The sequence below is a fragment of the Triturus cristatus genome, chromosome 4_2 (genome assembly GCF_964204655.1).
Source record: "Triturus cristatus chromosome 4_2, aTriCri1.1, whole genome shotgun sequence".
Classification (NCBI taxonomy): domain Eukaryota; kingdom Metazoa; phylum Chordata; class Amphibia; order Caudata; family Salamandridae; genus Triturus; species Triturus cristatus.
The window spans coordinates 619,884,292-619,901,412 of record NC_140586.1 but is presented as its reverse complement, the minus strand read 5'-3'; the positions used below and the strand labels follow the sequence as shown (position 1 = coordinate 619,901,412).

The following is a 17,121-nucleotide window of genomic DNA, read 5'->3' as shown; positions in this document are numbered from 1 at the left end:
GGGTTCAACAGTGGCACCAGGAGGCAGACACAAGAGAAGGAGTGTAGTAGCAATCTGTGCAGACATATTGGGTCAAGGCCAGGAGTTTAAGAGTCAGAAATGGTTCTCCTGGGATAAATTAACAAGCAGCTCCAGAAACCAAAACAGCAGTGGTGGGCTCCTCATTACAAGCCATAGGGCGATCACCCTTTCCAACCACAACTCTGGCAGGTTTCCCAAGGTTATAGAAGTCATCATGACCATCCACTCTTCCCTTTCTCAAGGTCTGCATCAGGGGGACTCGGGGACATGCTTCCAGATAACTATACAATGCTCAACTGTCCAACATAGCATCCTAAATTGCAGACCCATCATTGGTCTAATGAGTCTCCAAAAGCCAACTACCCACAGCTCCCCCCAATGGTCTATTGCATATCCGGCTTTCCTCCTTGGCTAAAAAGGCAGACCCTGTCCACTGATGCCTGCCCTAATAGGGTCACTCTTCTAAGCTGAATGCAGCCTGCATACCACCAGGGCCTTGCAGACACATCATCCTCTCCAAACCTGCTCTCTGTAGTCTATGTTGAAAAAGATCATATGCATAGAAGCCAACAATTAGCCGCCCATCCTCATCCTACCTTGCCTCCCAAATGCACTCTGTTGGGCCACCAGATAAATATTTCACTGAACAACTCACCCTGCCACCAACACTGCCACTACCACCACCAACCCTTTGCTGTTATAGCCTCCCACTATTTCCAGATCCACATGCCAGCACCATCCATGCCTACCCACCTTCTGAAGCAAGCGGACCACTCCAGGCCAGAGAACTAACCATCAGCTGAGGACCACGACTATCCCCACACCTCTCCTTGTCCACCTCTATGCCAAAGGGACAGGCAGACTCCTCACCTAGCCAAAGGAACAGACTAGCATATGATGATAGAAAACAATTCAACATGTAGGTACCTAGACCACAACCCTTCCCTCACATACTTCGAGAATCAGCAAGTTCTGTGACAGCAAAAAGCTGTTGAAGGGTGCACACATCTACCCACGTCCCACCCAATTCAACAACCATCTCCAATCCTTTCTGCATTAATTCTCTGAACCCCAGCAAACCCTAGCACACACCTGAACACCCATAGACCTGGACCTGAGATCTAGGGAGTCTTACTTAGAGAAGAGCCCCAGTTACAGCACTTCCCAATGCAAACTGGAAAACTGCGTGACTTAAATGGGACAACTAATTCAAGCAAGCAATGGTGGACGATAGCTGATCCAAAATGATCATTGTCAAGGAGTTTCACTCAAAACTACTCCGTGTTTTTGGCTGTTGTACACATGAGCTTCTGCAGGCAACTAAAGTGGTTCACAGCCAGAACTACAATAGTGTGACCATGTAGGCAGATGACTATATTGAAACGGTCAGAGTAGAATGCCTTACATTTCTTACTTCTCTTCACACTGCTTCTGAAAATAAGATGTCTGTAGTAAAATTGCTTTGTGGGTTTGTTGTAATTTTATTAACTTAATAAGGACAAGTAAATTAGCTACATGAAAAATGTTTTAATGCTATATGATGCCATTAAGTTCAAGTTGAATTTACGTTTATGGATGAATGCACCTAACAATCATACAACTAACAGACAAATAAAAAAATCACTTGCTAAAAAAATCCTCATTTATATGGGTGACAGACTTACGATTCAATTCCTAGGGGAAACTCTTGACTCATGGCGATTGTTGCTTTAAATGTTTTTTTACTTTCTTTGCAGACCAGTTCCCTGCCCAAGTGTGGAGCTCTAAGGAGAGACAACATGAAAGCACAAATATGAATACTAATTCTTTTCAAGACTGAATTTACAATAGTATAGTAGAATACAAAACAAACCGGATACTGTACATTGTATAGACATGTAAGAGCGAAGGTATCTAGTCGTCCCTAAATATTAAACTGCTCAATTGTCAACTGGGATTGGTAATTAAATCATATAGCATTTTCTAAAATATTCCTATGATTTATGTTTTAGAATCAATCATTTTTATTGTGCAGGAATCAGGTTAAACATACACAGCTTCCTGCCTACATCTCAAGGTCGGCAGAGCGTGTCATGAGTGAAATTACACAGCGTTCAGGCCAACAACCTGGAGGCCGGCCGCGTAGGAAGCAATCATATGTGGCATCCGCACAGTCTCCCTGTTTAAGGACATCCACACTACAACAATAAGACAAATTAACATCCGGAACAAACCTCCCCTCCCACCCCCCCTTCCTTCTCCGCATCAGTTCCACTTTACACTTTAAGACCTCCTTCAAAGGCATTACATAGTACAAGAATCATGTTCAGCTTGCCGAGGTTTGGATGTTACCGAGGGGTTACAGCGGCAGGAGCTTGAGAATCTGCAGATATTTAGGGCACGTCACCTCTCTCAGGTCGTTCGTGAGTATTTGCAAGTAAAGGGCCCACAGTTTCGCAAAATCTTTGCCCTTCCCCTCCACACTGAGCGACATGCGCTCCATAGCCAGGAGCTGCCACAGACGATGTACCCAATCTAGTATCTCCAGTGTCGTTGTTCTCCCCCACCTCGCTAATATGAACTGCCGTGCTGCCAGCAGCGTCAGTGCAATCTACCTCTGATGGATTTCAGCAGGAAGGCTTTAGGGTGGGAGAGATCTAGCAGCATGTATTCTGGAGAGCGAGGCAGTGAAATCTGGAACGCAGCATTAATATCATCAAGGATCGCTGACCAATAGCGTACCAATTTCGGACAATGCCATAGTAGGTGAACTAGGGTTCCCGTTGCACCGTATCCCCGCCAGCAGAGATCAGTTTTGCTCTTGTCCCAGCAGTGCACATGAGCAGGAGTGTAATACCAATATGTAACTACTTTAAAAGCAGATTCTGCCCCCGCTGTGTTGTGTGCAGTATCATGTGCCCTGTATAGTACATGCACCCATTCCTTGGGTGGTAGGGTCCTGCCCAGTTCAGTCTCCCAACGCACCTGTGCTTTAGTACGATGACACGCAGGGTGGGCCATAAGCATGGCATACAGTTCCGATACAAGTCTGCGGTCATCCGCTTTGTGCACTAGCCATTTTTCAAACACTAAGGGGCCGGGACATGTAGGAATAGTTGGCTGGCCTAGCAGCCCAGTGAGAAACCTGGCTGTAGGGAAATGCGTCCGAGGATAATAGGCCGTAGTCTTTCCGCAGATGGGCAAAGGGAATTATAGCCCCCACGCTCTGTGCTTGCGGGGTAACCACAGTTTCCGCAAGATGTTCACCCCCGCGACTGACTGATCCATGAAATGCCAGTGTTTGCTGGACAGAGGTCTGTTCCATTCCACTATATATCGTAAGCACGCCGCTTGATAATAGCCACTTATGAGTGGTTGTCATTTGCGTTAGGGAGAGACGAGGCTGCTTTCCCTCCCATATAAACAGAGTAATGAGTGATTGCAATTTCTTAAGTGTACCAGGCGGCGGTGTCATTGGCAGCATCTGAAAAATGTACAAGATACGAGGTAGCACCGTCATCTTCACCGCCGCTATCCTCCCAAACCATGCCAATCTGAGACGCGACCAGGCATCCATCGCCTTGGTTGTATGTTCCAGCAGCAAAGCATAGTTTAGTGACACCGTCCTAGCAATGGTCAGTTTGATCCTGAATCCTAGGTATGTTATGTCCGTGTGCATCCATTGGAATGTGAAGTCCCGCTGCGAGGCCTCCACTTCCTCGAAGGGAACGGAAAGGTTCAGGATCTGCGATTTCGCGACATTGACTTTAAATCCCGATTCTTCCCCAAAAGCCGCAAGTTCGTTGAGTAAAGCTTGCAGGGTCAGCTGGGGCTGGGTAAGAGTAAGAGAGATGATCACAATGTCTGCATACAAACTATGTTTATGCACGTCCGCTCCGAACTTGAGGTCAACTACAGCAGGATTTGCCCGAATCCGCTGAGCAAAAGGCTCCATATAGAGCGCAAATAAAAGCGGAGATAGAGGGCAACCCTGCCGTGTTCCCCGGGCGATAGAAAAGGGGGCCGACCTGCAACCATTAACCCGTACGAACGCCTTGGGAGCGCAATATAAGCACTGTACCCAACGCAGGAAGTTGGCACCGAGCCCATAGACGCGCAATACTGCGAACAAATAATCCCAGTTTACGCAGTCAAAGGCCTTTTCAGCGTCCATTGACAAGAGGAAGGCTGATTTCCGTAAACGGTGTATACTATCGATGAGGTGCAACAATCTTTTGGAATGGTCTCCCCCCCTGTCTAGACGGGATGAAACCCGACTGATCCGGATCCACCATGTCAGCCATGAGGGGGTTAAGGCGCGACGCTAAAATGCCCGCAAATAGCTTTGCATCGACGTTAAGAAGCTAAATGGGTCGGTAGGACCCACATGCGGGCGCATCCTTCCCTGCCTTCAGAATGACTGAGATCGCTGCTTCAGACATCAAGGGTGTTACCGCTCCCGTATGAAGAAAAGAGTTAAACAGCCGGGTTAAAAAGGGAGCCAACTCCACACAAAACGTTTTGTAATAGGAGGCCGAGAATCCGTCCGGACCCGGTGATTTGGCTACTTTCGGTCTAGAGATGGCAGATATCACTTACTCTATGCGGATTGCAAAGTCTAGGTCTTTGGAAACGGAGTTGGGGAGAGGCGTTATATCATAAGTATCTAAATACGCTGTTGGATCATGCGGAGGTGGATTTTGCTCCGTGTAAAGAAGTTGATAAAAACTACGTAAGACTTCAACAATACGATCGTCTGCGGACTGTTCTGTACCAGAGTGATCCCGCACAGACTAAGGCCACCTGCGTCTTAACTCGCAACCTGTGGGCCAACATCTTCTCGCACTTATCACTGCTAAGGTAAAATTTGTGACGCAACCGTAAGAGGGCGTGTTCCGCCCTATCCACATCTAAATGTTTTAGCATTCGTCTGCGATTTTCGAATTCTCGCCACACTTGCAGGGCCCCGGTACGCTTGTGAATCGCCTCAAGCTCACCCACCTCCCTCTCCAACTCCGCGCGCTTATCCCTGCGCATGGTATTGTATGTTGCCGCTATCATGATTAACTCTCCTCGCGTCACCAGCTTCAAAGCCTCCCACACCGCCGAAAGAGAAGTGGACCACACGTCATTCACCTGAAAATACTGCACTATAGTATCACGCACACGTTTAACCACCTCCTCATTCACGTATGGTTCATGGGCAATAGGACGGAAAAAGGGCATGGTCAGAGCGAGCGCGGAGCAATCTCCGAGGAGTGCAGGCAAGCCATGAGTGAAGTAGATGCTAGGAAATGATCAAGGCTTGCATACGTTTTATGGGCAGCAGAGAAATCCGTATAATCGCGTTCGCCTGGGTGCTGAGTCCGCCACACATCATGCAATCCACTGTCTTCCAGCCACCCCTTCTCACCCAAGTAGAGAGCCCCGGCTTGGTGCGACTGTTGCCCTGACCTATCAAGCTCCGCATCCATTACAAGATTTAAATCACCCTCAACCAGTATCGCCGCATCTGGGGAAGGGAGTACCTTTGTCAAGGTCGAGAGCAGAAAGGGTTCTTGCTTCTCATTAGGGGAGTATAGAGACCCTAACGTAAGGTGTGACTCCGCCCATTGCACCCTGAAGGCCAACAGCCGACCCTTTATTTCTGTCACAGTCGACAGTACTTTGCACGGGCAGCGCGCACCCACTAAGATAGCCACCCCATTCTTTTTGGACGGTTCTGTGGACCAAAATTGCTGTGGGAATCGCTTGTTTCGCATGCGCACAGTATCTTTGGAAAGCAGGTGGGTCTCCTGGAGTAGGCATATGTCGCTATCAGAATTTTCCAGGAGGGAGAGGACTGCAGGGCGCTTCACTGGATTGATCAACCCACGAACATTCAAACTATCTTCAGATCCAGACCCATTGGACAACCAGAAAGATACTATGCAAAGTGTCAGCCACCATCTGATCGACAAGCGAACTCCAGAAGGGGCCTGTAGCGCGCCATCCGACATGGGAACTGATGCGTTGACCCCCAAATGAACCCCAAACAGACCCCAACCCCAGATAATAGCAAACAGCACAAAACCGAAAAGGAAAAAGCCAACAAGAAAAGCATGACCAAAGTTTGTCGTAGTAGTGAAAGTCTAGGGGATCGTGACGGCGACTGATGACCAGTCTGTAGAGGTAATCTAGTATCCACTTTAATGCCAGGGGATGGACAGGCCACCGAGCATTCCTTTCCGTACCTATGGCGCCCCTCAATGAGCACACCCCTGGGCCATCAGCTAATATTGTCACAGGGTGGTGGGGCACTCTGCAACAGGGAGGAAAGCACCGCCTCTCTCTCGTGGCCTGGTCAGGCTTCTGAACCGGTGATACCTTACCCACTTGTTGCCATCCAGATGTGCGGCGAACACGCTGAGGGCCGGACCGGTCAACGCCCTCCGCTGACTAGGTATTATCGATGCCCAGGGTCCCCAGTGCTTCCTCCTCTGACCTGATTTGTAGGAGTTTTCCTTGATGTTTACAAATTAGGCGGAATGGTAGGCCACAAGAATAAGGAATATTCTTCTCGCTGAGGTAATTGGTCACAGGCTTGAACGCTCTTCGTTTAACCAGTGTGGAGGCCGCTAGGTCTTGGAATATAGCTGGTTGGTGGCCGCAGAAATGTACGGGCTGCGCCTCACGTGCCTTCAGAATGATGTGCTCTTTCAATTGAAAGTTGTGCACACACACAAGTATATCAGGAGGAGGCTTTGTTACCGCGGGGGAGGTCCACATGATAGACCCGGCCCATTTGAATGGCCGATCCCTCTTCTTCCACGAGGATCTGCTGAAATAAGGCACTGACATAAGCTCCGATATCGTTGCCCTCCTCCTTCCATGGAACTGCCCTGATACTCACGTTATTCCACCTGGAACGGTTCTCCAGGTCCTCTGCATGGGCCTGGAGATCAATGTTCTGTTCGTGGAGGCGCAACATGTCTTGCTGCAAGTGATGGAGCTCTTCTTCTCTGCTAACGTCATGCTCCTCGAGGGTCGCCACCCTCTCACCTATGTCATCTACGTCACGTCAGACCTCTTTTAGATCTGCAGCAAGTTGGGACCTAAGCTCTTGGATATCCTCTTTAGGCTTTGGTGGCTGGGGAGTCATCGGCCTCCATTTGACTGGCTCCCTTCTCCCCGAGTCGAGGATTGACCAGATTGCTTCATGAGGAGCTCCTTTAGCGACTTCTCTTTACGAGCCCTCGCCGCCGCCATGTCGCGCCCTTCGTGCAGCTGTACCCTCCGGTCTTAGCCGGCACACTAGGTAATAGTGTCGATAGAACGGTGTGTGCGCCCAGCGAAGTTTCCGTCAGCAGAGCTCTGCGTACTAGACCCCTATGTGCTTCTCCAAGTCAGGCCAGACGCTATATTGTGGTCAAAAAAGCTTCATGCCAGGCCTCCCCTTCTCACTACTCCGGTAGGTGCCACTCTCCTCCTATGTGCTCCACGGGCTAGAGGTCTTCCGCATCCGGTTTTGAGAACATTTCTAGTCAGAACAGCTCACTCAGGCCCTAAAGAACAGAGAAGCTAACTCCTGCCGTTCGCGCCCTGCTTCTGACCTGCGCCGTATCACTGTAGCTCGTGGGCTGTTAGCAGCTCCTGAAACGGCGGCGCTGCCATCTCTCCGTGGATCGCTGCCCTGCTTCTTGGCGCCACCGCCTCCTCCACAGCACCGCTGCTCAACTGCTGTCCACCGAGGCGCAGACCATTGTAGCGGCTCCGACCCACTCCCTGTGCTGCTGGGTGGATGAGAGTACACAAGGCTCCCTATAGTGTCCCAGTCAATGCCTTTCCCGATCTAGGAGGTACTCTCTGCGCCCGCTGGCCCCCGCAATAGTTTCTGCCAGAATCAAATCACTCAGATGCCCCGCTGTTCTCTGGGTAACCCCCACCGGGAGGAGCTCCAGGCGCCAGCAACCACCCGGGGGGCTGCTCCGACGTGCGCCATCTTTTGCCACTTTCTTCACATAACAGCTTAACTTTTCTAACCTTAGGTTCTTTCATTCATATTACTACTCACTAGAGGTGTTTTTTAATTAGACAGACAAAATAGTGGATGAGTTCTGGGACTGGAGAAGGATGAACCACTTAAGAGTACTAGATTCAGTTATGTGAGTACACCGTAAATTGCTTACCTTTAACTGTGGTTCATGGATTATTAAGACTTCTAATAATCCATATTTTGAGTTGAAAATCCACAGTGACTAATGTAACAGTTACACTACAGTGGAACATCTTTTGTTTAAATTTTAGGTTTACGGTCACATTTTCTGTGTACTGGACTGAGGCCTAAACCTTGTTCACAGAAGCATCTTTTACTTATTGGGGTAGCTTTAAATGCATGTGAAAGCAATTTACCAAATAAGGAGAACCAGTTAGATATAACTTTATTTTATCCATCACTATTTATTGCTCAAAGATTCATAAACTTAAGAGTAAACTAATACAAGGAATGTGCCTGGAATGTGGAAACTAAGTCAGTCAAACTCTAGTTTTCCATTTGCTATTCGCATCAAAGCATTAATGCTTGGTGAAGGCATGCATTGCTCTACACAACATTGTTTTACATATCTTGGTATGTCTGGCTTGTCTGTTTTCAGTAGGTGCATGCTATTATAGATTATATGATTCATTGCTTTGAAACAGTCTTCTTCTGAGGATGCCACACTCTGAAAAGACACAGCTAATTTATCCATCTGAAATGCTTGCTGTGTCAATGTAATATAGGCAGACTCTAGACATCTAATATGAAACGAATCCCTTAGATGTGGGTGCTAGCTATGACAAAGCCAAGGATACTATTAACTTGATGGGAAATTGAGAGATTGTTTTTTGAAAAATTATTTTCAGCACAAAGCATTAACAAATACAATCGCAACACCTTTATCGTCTCTTTTGTTCATACATTATCATTTTACATGATCTTTCTCCATTACTCAACTACCAGCTTATTCCATGACTGTGTCTATTGCATATTATCTGGTTCAGAAAGAGCACTTTCACTCAAATGTTCGATAAATAGGCCTCAGACCTCCTTTGGTCGCTGCAAGTTCTTCAGCATAAAGTTCCAGGTTCATCCTACAGTGTACTGTGTCCTGGATGCAGTGCTTGTTCTTAGGTGCTGACATTTTCACCTTGTATATTGCTACCCGTCTTTTGGCCAGTAATAGCGCTACTGCTACAAATTTGGGTATCACCATTTCAAATTCAGAATCAAGCCTAATAAGCACACATTTGGGTTATATTTTATCTCCTCCCATGTCATAGATCTCCGGTCTTGAACCACAGTTTCCCAGTTGTTACTTATCAATACACAATCCCATGCCAGATGTACAAAATCTGCCTCTTCTCTCAAACATCGTTGTAATAAATCATTGTCTTTGAGACCATACTTGTGCAGCCTAGCTAGTGTAGAATACAATCACTGTATATATTCAAAATGAATAATACGTAAATTACAGTTGATGTTAATAACACTGTCAAACCACAACAGAACTTCCATTCCTTCATTATTATCCGAGGGACTAACACTTAATTCCAGTGCGTGAGGGGTCCAATGGGAGTTTGCCGATCCTCCTCCAGAGAGGTCTTGCATAGGTTGGTGACTGACATCGTATGAGGCCAGCAAGAAGTACCTTCAATGTATGGAGCACTGGGGAATCCTCTAGAAACAAAGGGTACCTTCCCTGCATAGCCAAATTAAGTCAATATTATATGAACGTGAATAGTGCAGTTTTGTTCTGTATGAAATGTAAATTGTATATCCAGAGGGGTCATTCTTAACCACTGACATCACTCATCTTATCTATTCCTGCCTGTTTTAATACCGTAAGTGCTCCCTGTTCTTGCGTAACTGATAGGGCTGGGTGGTGCCCTATGGGGAGTGACAGGGCATATAATTGGAGTTTCTAGCTCTCGCACCCAAAGCCTGCCAAGCGGAAGTGGTATGGTGTTTCTCGGTGCATGGTTTTCCACTTCTCTTATGTGGTAGCAAGTAGTAGCATGTATGAGAGTGGTGTGGGGTGGGGTAGGCATCTCCATCTTCTACTGTTAAATGTGGTGTATACATGTGGGGATATACCATATAGACAATCTAACTACAGATTTGGTTCAACAAACCATCTCCGTGCGGAGGACATAGCTATTACTTATGCGGGGTGGTTTCCCTGCCCATATTAGCTGCATCAGATGAGTGTGTATTGTTAAAAAGGGAGCCACGAAATACAAAGGGTATATTAATCAACAAATAATAAAATAGTGGGAGAACTATCGTTTTAATGAGCTATCCTGTCCGCTAGTTACAGTGGTATTCTAATCCATCTTGCAATCTGATTGTCTAATTTAGTAATTGCCCTGCCATAAGTTTCCTGTATTATCAACTCTGGACCCTCTGTATCCATATTTCAAAGTATTTCACTAGGTCCATGGCCCAATCTAAGAGGTAAACTAGTGCGTGTAGTGAGGTAGGTAGTGTCAGGGGTACTATCGTCGATTTCAATTAGTTCATACTAAGCCCCGATTATTGTTCAAAGCGGATATATTCCTGTAGAATCGGGGTAAGGTAGGTTACAGGGTCCCTGACATACAGGACCATGTCATACGCATATAGCGAAATATTTACTGGTCTCTGTCAAAAGCGCAGCGTGGACGTCCCCATGCCTTTGTCGTATGACACATGCCATCGGTTCCAGAATTAATGAAAACAAAAAAGGGGGACAGGGGGAATCCCTGCCTGGTACTCCTATGCATAGATAGTGTCTCTGATGTATGCTCATCAATGCGCACCCTCACGTCTGGGGAGGTATACAGCAGACCTATCCACCGTCGAAAATCCTCAGGAAGTCCAATTCGTTGTATTATCTGGAACATAGTTCCATTCAATGAAATCAAATGCCTTAGTGGCCTCTAAGATAGAGATAGAGTGCATTGTATGCAAATTATGCATAGTGGACCTAGTCAGTATGAACCTGGTTGGTCCGGGAGGAACATGGTCGTCAATAAGGGTTGTAATCTAGTCGCTAATATTCTCTGTAGGATATTTGCATCTATATTAATGAGGGATAGAAGACGATATGACTCCCAGTGTGTCAGTGGTTTGTCTGGTTTTGTTCGGGCAATTATTAAGGCCTCACAAAGTATGGGAGGAAGAATACCCTTAACAAAGGCCTCTTTATTTAAACATCTCTAATACATGTGGTGCTAATAGATCGGTAAATTCTTCGTAGAATTTGCTAATTAGTCTGTCTGGACCTCGTGCTTTTCTATTTGGCAAGGAGCATATGGTCTCTCGTATTTGGTTCTTCAAAAGGTTGAATAAGATATTTCTTCTGTCCATTCGACAACCACGGGTGCCCTATGTCCAATGGATAAGCATTCAAGATCTCTATAATGGTCAGCTCCGGGGAGCCATAAAGTCCCTCATAAAATTGTTTAAACTGTGCCAATATCCCAGATGAGTCCTAATGATAGACTCCATCTCGGTCAGTAATCTTAACTATGGGATGCTGCATCTTACCTGAGGTTATTCTAGAGGATTGGTTATGGCCAGGTCTCCCTCCCTATGAGAACGTTCCTGATGTGTCAACAGGCCATATACTGCACTTTCCCTTTGCGCCACGGCATTATATTCAGTTACTTGTTCTCTTAAAGCAGCCAGGGTGTTTGGACATGGCTTGGATTCGTAACTATTTTAAGAGCTTATGGTGTCTTCTATGCTTTTTAGTTTCCTACAGATATCTCAATATTCCAGCACTCGTGCTAATACATAGGTCAGATATGTGGTCTTAATTGCCTCTCATATTGTGCTTGCTTTGCTTACTGAGCCCCATGTCAAAGTAATCGACAATGGCTTGACAAATCGTGTTCTTATACACGGGTCCAATAAAGCGTCCGCCCTAAACCTCCATGTAAATTGCTGAGGTGTACATGATGGCAACTTAATATCAAGTGTCACCAGGTTGTGATCAGAAAGGGTTCTTGCCAGATGTCACACCTGTCACCCAGGCATTTGCCCTCACTGTCGCTAACCAGTAATCAAAGCGGGACCAGGTGCCACAGACTGATGAAGTGATAGTACTCTTTAACCGTTCTGGGCTTCGGATTCCCTATACATCCACCATATCTAATTTCTCCAGCCCCTCTCTTATAATTCAGGTCGAATGATGCTCTGTCTGCCGTGCAGAGTCGATTTGTCTTTACTAGGCTCAAGATGTGTTCTTAGGTCCCCACCTGATATTATTTCGGACCTTGCGAAAGAGCGCAGCACATTCCAACTGCCTACGTAAAATGCAGGGTCATCTACATTCAGACCGTAAACATTTACGATTGTGAGTGACCTGCCGTATAAACTGCCTTGAAGTATAGCATATTGACGTTGGTCATCTGTAATCGGATGTGTAACCACAAATGGTGTGCCTTTTTAAATTAGAGTTAGTAGTCCTCTACCGTACGTGGAGAACGAGGAGGCCAGTCTAATCTCTGCCCATGTGTGCCCACCTTCACCTCTGTGCCCTTCGTCATGTGTGTTTCTTGGAGGATCCAGATTTGAATATGGTCTCGATTGACGTAGGCTATTAGCGGTCTTATTTTCCTGGGGTCTTCTATTCCATGTTAAAAGAGATGTAACAGGATCCGTTGTTAACCATCTAGATTCATGGATGGGATTTGAGCAGTTTGCAATGTGATCATGTATATGTCTGCAATGTCTGTGGAAAACACAACTTTCGCCCAATCCACTCCCACCCACTTCAGCATCCCAATCATGCCCCAGACACAATCCTAAATAAACTCAGACAACTTGCTATCAACAATACCAACAATTTCAATACAGTCAGTATACTTATCAGATCAGTCGGGGTACACCCTCGCAAGGGCTGCCAGAGTCCCATTATCCCTCTAAATGTGCGAGGTGGCCGGGGATATTAGTTTGCCAGTTATGGTTGGTAGTTTCAGGAGATGGAGGCCTAGTCTTGTTCATCACTTCCTGTGTGCGATTGACTTGAGGAAATATATGGCTGCCTTCGGGGATGCGCAGATTCATAATCAATGCATAGGCATGCGGGACATAACATGGCATACAGTATATTATCCTTATAAAGTTGAAGTTTATGGGTAGGTATTCTCTCCTCGCTGCCTGGACAGCCGCAGTGAAGTCTGGTGAAAAAGGATACCTGAAACCCCTGATAATTGAGATCTTTCTTCTCAGGCGATAGGACAAGCACCGTGTTCCGGCAGCGATAATGGAGTAATTTGGCGATAATGGGGCACAGGGTAGCCCCTGGCAGAGGTTGCGCGGTCAGTGCTCTATGGGCACGATGAACTACTACTATGTTTGACATGTTCTCTTGGCCAAAGAACATGGTGAGCATCTGTTCCTCGAAAATCTCCATTCTCCCTGTTTTTTCTGATTCTGGAATGCCTGCGATATGCAGATTATTGCGCCTCGAGTGTGCTTCCAAGTTTTTATTTTTTGCTTGTATGATTGCTAAGATTTTCTCATTGTCTGTGCACGTGTGCACTTTCTGGTCACAGTATCACGTCTTCCACTGCAGAGATCCTTTGCTCCACTTCCATAATTCTGGACGATCGCTTATCCAATTCAGCAGAGATAACATCCATTCGCAGGTTTAGAATCTATTTTGCCATCTATAGAGCGAAGACTTTGCTGCATGGCTTGCAACGTTAATTCAAGGGCTGATGCACCCTGCATTTCAGTTTCCTGAGCGGAGTCTTTATGTATCCTGCGCAGCTTTGACAGTCTCTAGGCTTCAAATGTGAGGCATGTTTTTTTTTCTGTTTTCCCCTTGCTTATATCTGAGCCAGAGCCAGCGTCAGTTTGCGCCCAAGGACTCCAGTGCCATCGCCAACCCAAATCCCCTCATGCAATTAACCCACTGTGGCAGCAAAGTGATTTGCCAGTTTCTATCTCCTCTGCGTTAGGCCTAAGGCTGCTCACCCACACTACCACTAATAGAGCACTTCGGGTTTTACATTGAGCCCTGCACACTTTTGGGGAACCCCAAGACTCTGTGCGCGGTTTTACCACCTCGAGGCAAAATCATATACAGAGCCAGCTTAGTGCAACTCTGTAGAATGGAGATTCAAGTGAGCGGTGCTGGAAAGGATAGGGGTGGGGTACACGATCCTGCAGCTTGTCAATGTGCTCTTCATGGAGCCGTAACCGGGTCAAATATACAGTCACGGCACCTATTGGTATTACCAGGGGTACCAGTCGGGGTATCTCTGGTCACCATTGCTACAAGCCTTAGCATCAGAGCTCTTGGACTGTGCGCTTCGGGAGTACCATGCGCACAGTTACCTATAGTTCCCTCATTTCAATGCAATTATCTAGGCGTATGTGGACGACACACTACTGTATTTCCGTGACCCAGAACATAAACAGACTCCAGTGCTGCTTGAGGTAATCCTGTTCGGGGGGAATTCTGGGCTATGAATAAACTGGGACTTACCCTGGCCACCCTGGCCGAAGGCACCCCTAAGGCAAGCCCGCCTGTGCTCGTCCGCGCCCAGCGCAGAACCCCTGGCCCCCGTGAACGCCACAACGCCAGTCTCCGCTACGATGCCAGCTCCCTCCACGCACTCAACTCCGGACGATCACACACCTGCTTCCTGGCCGCCACGAAGCGCACCCAAGGTCTCTTCTCCTGCCGGAGCTGCAGCTTCACCAGCCTCCGAGCCACCAAACCATCCACCGAGAAAGGACGTAACCACCTCAGATGCATTTTATTCAACACCCACTCCGCCAGGAACCACTCCACTGAACTATGGGACTTACTCGACTCCACCTCCCCAGACGTAGTCTTCCTGACGGAGACCTCCCTCAGAGGAACCCTCATCTACAGACCCCCCCGGACCACGGCCACAGTTAAGCGACGCCATCGCCGACAGTCAGTACGCACGCCATCGCCTCCACAGACTACATCCTCCTTGGGGACCTGAACTTTCACCTCGAGAACACCACCACCAACTCCACCACCTTGATTGACAACCTCGGACTCAGACAGCTCGTCACAACACCCACCCACTCTGCCGCCACTCGCTTGACCCCATCTTCTCCGCAAGCTCTCATGTCTCCTTCAGCCACACCACTGAACTCCACTGGACTGACCATCGCTGCATCCACTTCACCTTCCGAAAACCCACCATGAACCACCGCACTCAACAGATCCCTCGCCGATGCTGGAGCAAAGTCACCGAAGACCAGCTAAACACCACCCTCGCTCGAAGCCCACCAGTCGACCCCACCACCACCGCCGCCCGCAACCTCAGACAGTGGATCGACGACTGTGCCAACACCCTCGCCCCGCTCAAGAAACCCTCCAACAGACACCAACAAGAAAGCCACCTCCAGGCCTCCTAGCAAACCTGCCGAAAACTAGAGAAGAAATGGCTCCGTGAACCGACACCGACCAGCTACGCAGCCCACAAGAACGCCATCCGCAGACACCATCACCTCATCAGATCCGCCAAAAGGGCCTCCTTCAAAGACCGCCTAGACAACAACGCACACAACAGCAAAGAGCTCTTCAACATCGTGAAGGAGCTCTCCAACCCTAGCTCCAACACCAACGACATCGCACCTTCGCAAGACCTGTGACACCCTCGCCACCTTCTTCCATCGCAAGATCGCAGACATCCACGACCGCTTCAGCACCCTGACCACCCCGACAATCAACGAGACCTCCGACCTCACGGCCACCATCCTCACAAATCCCCTACTCACCTGGACCAACATAAACGACGACGACACCATCAAAATCATAAACACCATCCACTCCGGCTCTCCGTCAGACCCATGCCCACACAACATCTTCAACAAAGCCAGCGCCACCATCGCACCCCATCTCTGCAAGACTATCAACATCTCCTTCGAGACAGCGACCTTCCCGGAAAGCTAGAAGCACACTGAGATCAACGCCATACTAAAAAGACCCAAGGCTGATCCCAAGGACCTCAGGAACTTCCGACCCATCTCCCTGCTCCCGTTCCCAGCGAAGGTCATCGAGAAGACTGTCAACAGACAACTGACCCGTTACCTCGAGGAGAACAGCATCCTGGATCCGTTCCAGTCCGGGTTCCGCAGCAACCACAGCACCGAAACTGCCCTCATCGCCGCCACCGGTGACATCAGGACCCTGCTAGCCAACGGCAAAACCGCGGCCCTCATCCTCCTGGACCGGTCAGCCGCCTTCGACACTGTCTGCCACCGCACCCTACGCACATGCTTCCACAACGCAGGGATCCGAGACAAAGCACTGGACTGGACCACCTCTTTCCTCTCCGGCAGAACCCAGAGCGTCCGCCTCCCCCTTTCCGATCCGTAGCCACCGAGATCATCTGCGGCGTACCCCAAGGATCATCCCTCAGCCTAACATTGTTCAACAGCTACATGGCACCACTCGCTCACGTCGCCGACTGCACGACCTCAACATCATCTCCAACGCAGACGACACCCAGCTGATCCTCTCCCTCACCAAGGACCCCCTCACCGCCAAAACCAACCTTCACGAAGGAATGAAAGCCATCGCCGAGTGGATGAAGAACAGCTGTCTGAAGCTTAACTTCAACAACACGGAAGTCCTCATCCTCGGCTCCACCACCCTCAGCGTGGGACGACTCCTGGTGGCCGAACGCACTGGGAGCAGCAACAACACCCAACCACCACGCACGCAACCTAGGATTCGTCCTCAACACACACTCCATGACCAAGCAAGTCAACGCCGTCTCGTCCTCCTGCTTCAACACCCTCCGCAAGATCTACAGGTGGATCCCCACCGAAAGAAGAAGAGTCACCCAGGCCCTCGTCAGCAGCAGGCTAGACAACGGTAATGCCCTCTACGCAGGAGCCTCAGCCAAACTCCTGAAACGACTACAAGGCATACGTAACTCCTCCGCACGCTTGATCATCAACATCCCTCGCCGCAGCCACATTACACCCCACCTGAAAGACATGCACTGGCTTCCCGTCAACAAGAGGATCACCTTCAAGCTCCTCACCCACGCACACAAAGCACTCAACACCGGACAGGCATACCTCAACAGACGACTCACCTTCTACACCCCGAACCG

General features: G+C 48.4%; 1 protein-coding gene across 1 annotated transcript in view; it reads right to left on the bottom strand.

The window, feature by feature from the left end:
- The window catches only part of ANKRD13C (ankyrin repeat domain 13C), a 388,883-nt gene that overhangs the window by 98,642 nt on the left and 273,120 nt on the right, over positions 1–17,121 (bottom strand). Inside the window, exon 11 of the mRNA XM_085602287.1 lies at positions 1,686–1,784. Coding sequence (XP_085458413.1) covers positions 1,686–1,784 — 99 coding nt within the window. The remainder of the gene's footprint in view (positions 1–1,685; positions 1,785–17,121) is intronic.